This window comes from Neomonachus schauinslandi, chromosome 4 (genome assembly GCF_002201575.2).
Source record: "Neomonachus schauinslandi chromosome 4, ASM220157v2, whole genome shotgun sequence".
NCBI classification, from domain to species: Eukaryota; Metazoa; Chordata; class Mammalia; order Carnivora; family Phocidae; genus Neomonachus; species Neomonachus schauinslandi.
This window is the reverse complement of record NC_058406.1, coordinates 101427031-101436831: the sequence shown is the minus strand read 5'-3', so window position 1 is coordinate 101436831 and position 9801 is coordinate 101427031. Positions and strand designations below refer to the sequence as shown.

At 52.7% G+C, this 9801-nt stretch overlaps 1 protein-coding gene across 3 annotated transcripts in view; it reads left to right on the top strand.

Annotated features, from left to right (window-relative positions):
- The window catches only part of ANKRD35 (ankyrin repeat domain 35), a 16667-nt gene extending 7762 nt beyond the window's left edge, over window positions 1–8905 (top strand). For 2 of the 3 annotated variants that reach the window (XM_021688140.2, XM_021688138.2), the window contains exons 5-14: window positions 60–117; window positions 309–379; window positions 686–792; window positions 1432–1619; window positions 2486–2523; window positions 2690–4672; window positions 6244–6333; window positions 7309–7374; window positions 7946–8046; window positions 8584–8905. In XM_021688140.2, the coding sequence (XP_021543815.1) occupies window positions 60–117; window positions 309–379; window positions 686–792; window positions 1432–1619; window positions 2486–2523; window positions 2690–4672; window positions 6244–6333; window positions 7309–7374; window positions 7946–8008 (2664 nt within the window). In that variant the 3' untranslated portion in view covers window positions 8009–8046; window positions 8584–8905. Of the gene's footprint in view, window positions 1–59; window positions 118–308; window positions 380–685; window positions 793–1431; window positions 1620–2485; window positions 2524–2689; window positions 4673–6243; window positions 6334–7308; window positions 7375–7945; window positions 8047–8490; window positions 8554–8583 lie in introns of those variants that run through there. The other variant, XM_021688139.1, reaches the window with a different exon arrangement.
- The last annotated feature ends 896 nt before the right edge of the window (window positions 8906–9801 follow it).

Here is a 9801-nt window from a genome sequence, read left to right as displayed (position 1 = left end):
GATGGGATAAGGACGGTACCGCCATGCCCCATGCTGCTTCCCTTTGTGGCTGTTTGCAGCATGGTGCCAATGAAGATGCTGTGGATGCAGAAAATCGTAGTCCGTTGCACTGGGCAGGTGTGTGCCAGGGGACCACTGGGACACAGGGCTGCAGGAACCACAGGGCGGAAAGGGAGGGGAGGACGACGTTTGGAGAGCAGGGCAGGCCAGGGCTGACTGCTGAAATGGTTGGAGGGAATGCTGCGTCATAGTCTGACTAGGTGTCCTTCCTGCTTCTGCTTCACCCTATCACCCCTCGACCCTCCCAGCCTCCTCTGGCTGTGCTTCAAGTGTGCTCCTGCTGTGTGACCATGAAGCCTTCCTGGACGTCCAAGATAACGTGAGTGTCAGCTGGGCGGGGCCCCGCACGGGGAGGCTGTTGCTCTCTCTGAGCTTGCCTGGCTAAGCTCTGGGACGAGGGCTTGTGCACAGCCCCTCTTCCTTCTCCCCCCTGCTCCTCCTCCTTTTCCTCACAGAGAGGTTAGGCCTTATCTTCTGGAGAGCTTCGAACCTTTCAGAAAACAGCATTTAGCCCCTGCATCTGGGCTTTTTTTCTGGAGAGGTGTTGGAAGAGGGCAGTTGGTAGAATTGTCAACCCCTGGCTCCCCCTGGCTCCTCATGAACTCCCTTCCCACACTCCGTGCAGGACGGAAGGACACCCCTGATGATCGCTTCGCTGGGTGGTCACGCAGCTATCTGCTCACAGCTACTGCAGAGAGGTGCCCGAGTTAATGTCACGGACAAGGACGACAAGTGAGCCTTCCCATCTCCCCAGCCCACAGCCAGACACTGACCATTCTAGAAATGAGCCACTGGGCAAGTGTGTGCGTGCGTATGGGCGCGCACGTGTGTGTGTGTGTGTGTGTGTGTGTGTTGCGGAAGAAAGATTGGTTTTGTTTTCTTGGGAACCTCCTTCCTTCCGAGCAGTTGTTTGGAAGAGCTGCCTGCTACTTTGCACTTTTCCTCTCAGGGAGTTGAGAAAGTTTTCCTTAGACTTTCCTATTCGGCTGCTACCACCACCATCTTCCCGGCATAGATGACTCTGGAAGTAGAATCAATACTTCTGGATCCATTAGTTCAGTTTACTGGTTTTCAAACTATGTTCTAAGCAATGGAATCCTTTTTCCAATTAAGAATTTATGCAGAACCTCAATATATAAAAGATGAAAAGAGAGCCCTTCTACTTGGCCCCCGGCTTTCTGATGTTGCAGCTCCAAGGCGGGGCATTTGAAAAGTTCTCGTCTGGTCTAATGCTCTGCCATTGGCTGGCGTGGGTCTGTGGTTCTCCTTGCCACATGGAGTGAGATCTGGCTCTGTGAGTGGGATTTCTGGAAGCAGGACTGCTGGATTTCTGGGGGGAAAGCCTATGCCCAGATTTGTCCCAACCCACAGATCGGCTCTGATCCTGGCCTGTGAGAAAGGCAGCGCGGAGGTGACTGAACTGCTCCTGAGCCACGGAGCGGATGCAGGGGCAGCGGACATCATGGGGCACGACGCTCTGCATTATGCTCTCTGCACCCAAGACGGGGCGCTGTGCCGGCTACTGCGGCAGGCTCTGAACCGGCGGGGGCAGCAGGGAGGTAAAGCCCAGTCCCTTCTGTGACTTCAAAATTCTCCTTGATAGCCTTAGGATCCAAGAAGCTTCTTAGAATGCCTTTTATTCCCATAAAAATAATCCCTCTGACGAATAATTGTCACTTTAGTTGAGAGTTTAACTTATTTATTTTTTATTTATTTTATCTTTTAAAGATTTTATTTATTTGATAGAGAGAGACACAGCGAGAGAGGGAACACAAGCAGAGGGAGTGGGAGAGGGAGAAGCAGGCTTCCCGCAGAGTAGGGAGCCCGATGCGGGGCCCCATCCCAGGACCCTGGGATCATGACCTGAACCGAAGGCAGATGCTTAACGACTGAGCCACCCAGGTGCCCCGAGAGTTTAACTTATTTATTGCTGCTACTGTGAAATGGCCCCCAATTCCCAAAAGCCTGGTCACAAAATGCCTTAAAGCAGCCTTGTCTCCCCCTGAAGGCCACTGTAGCTTGTACTACTGCTAGCTAGCATTTGCGAGCTGTAATTGTATTTCTATTTGTGTGGTTTGCTGGTCACTCTCCATCTCCCCTACTAGACTGGAAACCCCTCAGATGACAGGCCACTGCTGTTTTGCTCACCACTGAGGTCCTGGTGCCCATCAATGCCTGGCACAGAGTCCAACAAATGAGTGAGCAAACAACATGAATGAGCTGGCCCATCTCTGGGATAAGGGAACCAAGGATGCTAGATACTTGGGGACCCATTCATCAGGGGTGGCTCCCGGCGCCACAAAGACATGTGTGGGAAGATTCATCACACTGGGGGACTGTTCCTCTCAGAAAAAGTCTGAAGATAAAGTGTGGGCTCAAAAGGGCCTGTCTCCACTCTCATTTTCCCCATGTTTTTTTCATATAGGTCAGGGGCTTGTTCAACATCCAGATCCTGCCTCCCAGGTAAGCCCCTGTGTGCCTTTTGCTTCTGCCCCACCCCAGGCTGTCCCACTAGGGTCTCCCCCAGGTAGTGATCCTTGGGGGCATCGAGATAGTCTGAAAGAAGAAAGGCCTCCCTGGGGCTAGGCTAGCTGCCTGTCTTTTGTTCACTGTTCCTTTTTCTACGTAGGCCTCTCCATGTGAGCCTCAGGAGGGTTCTCCACCTAAGAGCCCGGGGAGAGCCGAGCCCCGGGAGGAGCAGGACGAAGAGGAAGAGGAAGACCCATGCTCAGATGAGTGGAAATGGAGGTATGAAGAGGAGCAGAGGAAGGTTTCTCAGTTGGAGCAAGAGCTAGTGCGAAAGACTGAAGAGGCGAAGGCTCAAGCTGCAGCCTACCTGGGCCTGGAGAACCAGATTCGAGAGCAAGCGCGGGAGCTGGGGCTCCTCCTATCTCAAGAGCCTGGAGCTCTGGGAGGGCAGGGCTCCAGGGCCCGGCCCAGGGGAGACGGCATGGAACAGGGCTGTCCCTTGGGCCTGCTGGCCGAGCGCATTCAAGACCTAAGGAAGCAGCAGTGGGCAGCCAGGCTGGTATCAGCGTCTAAGAAGGCTGGGGATTCAGCCTCAGGGGCGACTCAGCGTGAAAGCCGCGGAAGGTTCCAGCCAGAAGACCAAGAGGCGCCCCAGAGCCCAAGGTGGGAGACCGCTGTGAGAGCCACAGGACAGCAGCTGAGCAGCAACGGGGGACAGGCCCCAGGGCCTGAGCATACCGACAAGCCACCAGCCGGTCTGAAAGAGAGGCCCCAGGCGCCAGGGGCGGACCCAACAGGCACAGTGGCCGAGCCCGGGGCAGCCATGACCCGGCTCCTGCTACAACTGAGTGAGGAGCTGGCTGCCGTGTGGCGAGAAAAGGATGCTGCCTGGGGGGCTCTGTCCAGACCCGTCCTGGAGGGGGCTCTGGGGACGCCGCGGGCTGAGGCGGCAGCAGCTGCCTGGGAGAAGATGGAGGCCAGGCTGGAGCAGGTGCTGGTGAGGCTGGATCGGGCAAAGGCAGGATTACAGGCCCCTGCCCAGGAGCCCAGACAGGGAGCCCCAAAGGCAGGCCCAGCGACCATCCCCAAAGAGAATGAAGGGAGGGAGAAGAGGGCTCCTGGGGCCCGCGGAGAGCCTCTGGGGGCCCCTGGAGGGGAACGGATGCCCGGAGGAGGTCTGGCAAAGGGACAGCTGGAGAGGGAGGTCGCAGCCCTGAGACGGAGCAACGATGACTTGCTGGAGGAGCTGGGGGAGCTGGGGCAGGAGAGGCAGCGGTTGCAGGGGGAGCTGCAGTCCCTGAGCCAGCGGCTGCAGCGGGATTTCGTTCCCAAGCCAGAGGCGCAGGTCCAGCTGCAGCAGCTGCGGCGGAGTGTGGGGCTGCTGACGGATGAACTGGCCATGGAGAAGGAGGCCACCGAGAAGCTGCGGAAGCGCCTGGCCTCCCAGAGCAGTGGCCTCCAAGGGCTGTGGGACTCCCTGCCGCCAGACCTGGTGGGCAAGGCGGGCGCGGGGCGCGCGGCGGCGGAGCGCCTGGAGGAGCTGCAGGCCGGCATCGGCGCCCTGGTGGAGCGGCACCGCGAGGCCGGGAAGGCGCTGGCTCGCCTGGAGGAGGAGAACCAGCAGCTGCGGGGGCCCCCCGCCCCACGCGGGCAGCCGGGCACCTTGTCGGAGGCCCCAGCACCCCTCCAGGTGGCCGCTCTGGAGCAAGACCTGGGGAAGCTGGAGGAAGAGCTGCGGGCCGTCCAGGCCACGATGAGCGGGAAGAGCCAGGAGATCGCGAAGCTGAAGCAGCTGCTCTACCAGGCCACCGAGGAAGTGGCCGAGCTGCGCGCCCGGGAGGCGGCCGGCCTGCGGCAGCACGAGAAAACTCGGGCCTCGCTGGTGGCCCAGGCCCAGGCTTGGGGCCAGGAGCTGAAGGCTCTGCTGGAGAAGTACAACGCGGCGCGCCGGGAGATGCGGGAGCTGCGCGAGGCGGTGGCTGAGGAGCGCCGCCGCAGCGAGGACCTGGCGGCGCGCGCGGCCGAGCAGGAGCGCCAGGCCGCCGAGATGCGCGCGCGCTCCCAGCAGTTTGAGAAGACCGCCGAGCAGTTCAAAGACAAGGTGGACCACCTCATCGCGGCTTGCCGGGACAAGGAGGCCAAGGTGAGCCGGCCAGGCAGCCAGCGGGGAAAGTGTCCGGGCGTTTAGGGCGTTGCTCACCTGCATCGATGTTCGTTTAGTCAGCTTAATACCTTTAACAGAGCAGCAGTCATTGGCGAGGACCACTGTGTGCAAGGACCATCACCACTCCCCGGTCTCAGGGATTTGGGGTTGAGATCGGAGGTGAGGCTAAGGAGTAAACAGAAGGGAGAAGGGGGCTTAAGTATTACGATTTGGGATTCAGGGTTCAGAAGCAGTGCGGTCCGAGCGAGCTAGCTACTGCCCTGGAGTACTATGGTTTATTAGCACGTTCACTTACAAAGTAGATTAGCCCAGGAAGAGGCCTGATAATGTGGTCGGTTGCTGGGGTTTTGCTAGGGTTCTGGGGAGGTAACTGGGCGGGGGGGGGGGGGCTGATGGGGTTAGAAAAGTAGACTAGCCTGTAGCTCCCCTTCTCCCCTCCCACTCCAATCAGAGCGAGTCCTACAGAAGATTCCCATTGGCAAAGAGAACCCCAAAGCAAATAAAAACGTTTGAAAACCACTGTGTTAGAAACCTGAGCTTCCCAATGATTGCTCCAGAAGTCCATTTACGAATGAATTTAGCAATTTTAGAACCACCTATAAAACGAATGAAATCAGATGTCTTATTAAAAGTTGTGCACATGGTCAAATGTGGAATGATTTAAAAATATAGGGAGTATATGTTTTGCATAATATAGAGGGCAGGCAAATAGCAGGAATGTTATACAGAATAGCAATCAGTGTGGGATGGGGCTAATTAAAGAAAGGAGGAATTTTGTGTTGGTGTTGAAGGAAAAGATGAGGTAGACAAATGGGCAAAAGAAAATAGTGTAGTCTGACATTGTTTGGATTTGAAATTCAGTTTCAAAACTTACTGCTTGATCTTGGGTGAGTTCTCTAAAGCCTCCAAGTCTCATCTAAGCCTCAGTTTTCTCATCTATAATATGGGGATAATGATAGGTTGGTCAGGAAGATTACGTTAATAAGACATTATATTTAAAATACTCAAATTGATTTTTGGTAAATGGTAAGCACTCAATAAATAAAAGTTAGCTAGTTTTATAATTCCAACTGCCCCCATTCCTATTACTGCTGGTTATCATTAATCAGGTTTGTGCCTCAGCCTCACAAACCACAAAAACAAAACCCATCTCTATTTCTCAGCAGTCAGCAGAGCCACAAGTAGGTCAGGATCCAGTACAGACTTAAGAGCATGGACCATGAATTCAAAAAGACCTTGGTTCAGATCATTATTTCATTACTTATTAGCTGCATGATTTTGACGTTACTTAACTCAGTCTCCTTATCTACAAAATGTGGATACTAATACTTCCCTCAGTGAAGTATCGTTCTTCTCAGAACAGAAGAAGAGCTGTCTTGAGTATTAATTGAGACAATGTGTGTAAAAATATCTCGCATATATTACATATATGTATATATGTATGGCATATATATTACCCACTAAAAGGAAGCTGACCTTGACCCTGGGTGGTATTGGGGTGGGAAAAGCCTTGGGCCTCATCGGTTCCCTTTCTTTCCTTGTGGTGTCAGATCAAGGAATTGTTGAAGAAGCTGGAGCAACTTTCAGCGGAGGTCTTAGCAGTTCGGGGAGAAAATGCTCGCCTTGCCCTGCAGCTGCAGGTACGTTCTGGCCCTCGGGGAAATAGACACGGCTAGAGAAGAGGGTGGCCAATGGAAGTGATGTATGTGTGGGAAAGATTCTGGGAATTGTAGAGGCCTGGCCAGGCAGTGGTCCAGGCTGGGCCAGAGGTGGGCCAAGGGAGCCCACATGGCATAGCTGACCACTTCATTTTTCTTTTTTTTTTTTTTAATTTTTATTTAAATTCAATTTAGTTAACATATCGTGTATTATTAGTTTCAGGAGTAGAATTTAGTGATTCATCAGTTGCATAGAACACCCAGTGCTCATTCCATCAAGTGCCCTCCTTAATGCCCATCACCCAGTTACCCCATCCCCCCACCCCCCTCCCCTCCAGCAACCCTCAGTTTGTTTCCTATAGTTAAGGGTCTCTTATGTTTTGCCTCCCTCTCTGTATTTATCTTATTTTTCCTTCCCTTCCCCTATGTTCATCTGTTTTGTTTCTTAAATTCCACATATGAGTGAAATCATATGGTATTTATCTTCCTCTGACTGACTTATTTTGATTAATATAATACCCTCTAGTTCCATCCACATTGTCACAAATGGCAGTATTTCATTCTTTTTGATGGCAGAGTAATATTCTGTTATACATATATATACCACATCTTTATCCATTCATCTGTAGATGGATGGACATCTGGGCTCTTTCCATAGTTTGGCTATTGTGGACATTGCTGCTATAAACATTGGGGTGCAGGTGGCTCTTTGAATCACTATGTTTGTATCCTTTGGATAAATACCTAGTAGTGCGATTGCTGTGTCCTAGGGTGGTTCTGTTTGAACTTTTCCAGGAACCTCCATACTGTTTTCCAGAGTGTCTGCACCAGTTTGCATCCCCACCAACAGCTGACCACTTCATTCTATTGTTCCTCATGCTGCGGGGGGTGGGGTGGGGGTGTCAGGGTAGGTGTGTTAGGGTGGGTACATGATCTCTCATTGATGCTTGCTCCCAGGATTCCCAGAAGAACCACGAAGAGATCATCTCCACCTATAGGAACCATCTGCTGAATGCTGCTCAGGTGAGCACGGAAGGAGGTAGAGACAGTGCACTGGGCGGGGGATGTTGCGTTTGGGATCCCTCCTCTTACCTGAATATACCTGTCATTTCATGGAAACCTGAACTTTAGATGTTCCAATGCCAGGTCTCTGGATCTCATTCAATAGATCAATGAATGTGAGGGGGGAGAGGTGTTTGCCCCTCCTTGTCAATTCCCTGGTCCACTGGAAGGCCTTTTCCTGTCCCTTATGCCTTTACTGTTTCATCCTGAGCCAAATTATCCCTCACCAAGGAAGAAGAGATGGGTGGCTTGCTCCTTTATTAGGAAGAATGATAACTACAAAGAATCAAACACTTGTTGTCTATCAGGTGCTCTGCTTCATATTCATTGTTTTTTTAACCCTCACAGCAGTCCCGGCAAGTAGACATCATTATCTTCCTTGTAAAGACTAGGAGACAGCCGTAGAGAAGTCATACACCATAAACCAGGGCACAGAGGAAATAGCATTCCACTAAACCACAGAAGGTTCCCTTGCCTTCTCTACTCATTTCCTGTTCTTCATCTCCCTTTCTTTCCTTCCTCCCACTTACAGGGCTACATGGAACAAGATGTGTACAATATCTTGCTGCGCATCCTCAGCATCCAGGCGGAGTGAGGCGGCTGGTGCCCTGAGGGACGTGCGAGTTCTCTGTGGTGAGTTGTGGGTCAGGGTGATGAGGGAAGGAGCCCGGAGAAAGGTGTTGGGAAAATAGGCTTAGGGACGGGACTTGGAGCCTCCTTTTGCCCCATGCGGTGGGGGCTGACCCTGGAGAGCCCTGTGGGGCGTGAAGCATTTGAAGGGAGGTCGGTTGAGAAGACACAGTCTGGGGATTCCCTGGGTGGAGGCAGGAATCAGGGAGCAGGCAGACTGAAGGGGGCTGACGTGGGATGATGGGGACTGAAAAGACTTGCTGAGCGGCTCTCCTAAGGCCCAGGCTAGAGGCAGCCATGGTGGCAGAGTGGTAAGAAGTTGTTTGCCAGGGTGGGACTCTATGAAGCCCAGACTCTCTCCTTCATTCTCCTACCATTCATTCAGAGGATAGTCACTCCCGGCTCTTCTTGCTGCCCCTGTGCACGTGGCTGTCTTTTTCTGTCCAGCTGGATGACATCCCCTTTCGTGGCTTGGCATGGGCGGGAGGACGCCGAGGAGATGGAAGTGTGTGCATTTCACCCTTAAATTTCTTCTTTCAGGGAGTAAGAGCGTCCCTGGTTGCCAGAGGCTCCACCAGGCTGTGGAGGAGGGCGGGGCTGGGGGGGGGCAGGTGGTGGGGATGGGGGCGTGGGGTTTCACCTGACATTATGGACCCCAGACCTGAGAACCTGAAGCCTGGAATCAGCACTGATGAGACCAGAGGAGGTGCACATGGAGGCCAGCTCTATGGAAAATAAAGCAGGAGACAGTGTGGTGTTGGGTGTCATGGTTTTCTCTGCTTAAAGGGGAGGGAGGGAAAGAATCTTTTTCATTCTCATTCCTTTTTGATCACAAATGGCCCCAAAAGTCAGCAGCTTTCAAACTTTATGATCCACAGTAAGAAATACACTTTATATCATAGTGCATATACCTGAAATGATATTTACCCTTACTATTTTCATTCGATGATATTCTCTGCTGTTTTACTCCACTGAAAAAATATCGCTCACAATACACCCACTAATGGGCCAAGACCCACGTTTGAAAAACAGCTCTCTATGAAAATGGAGATTGACACTCTGTCTCTTTCTCAAATCTGTCTCTAATCTTTTTTCTCTATCTTGCGATTCCTGCGTCCACAATCTTTTTTAAGGAAGAGAAATTGAGAGGCCTGGATTTCCTTCAAGCTGTACAATCTAAAATATTTGATCGTATGTCAAACCATGCATCTAGAGCTGAGGCACAAGGGCTCACATGGTCCGTGTTCTTTGCCCAGGTACAAAGTGGGGTGAAAAGTCGGATTCCTGGGAAAGGGAGGAAAGGATACTCAGACGGCTTCCTCTCTCCAGTTCTGTTAGACTGAAAAAAATGTATCTCTCTTGGCCACTTCCCATGGGTCTCCTCCCCTTCCTGTCCCTCTACCAGCCAGACTGCTAGGTGAGAGAGCGGAAGCGAATTCCTCCCCAATCTGGAACTGCAGTTTGGATCCCTCCTGGTTCCTTCTCCCAGCCCGCCCCCTGCTGGGTTTTGCTGGGTCGGCCACGGTTTGGCGGTAAAGAGCCAGACTGGGTAGAGAGGAGAGTGGGGAGGGGCTGCCGCAGAAGACAGGGGGCCACCCCAGGGCTGCAGGGGGGTTTGGCCCAGAAGAGAGCAGCTGTGTAGATCACGTCCTAGAGAAGACGAGGGTCAGCTTTGGGATTTGTGTGGACAGGCCTAAAACTGCTTTAAGGCAGGAAGAATGGAGACCGGAGGGGTTGATGGCGAAAGAGAGGGTACAG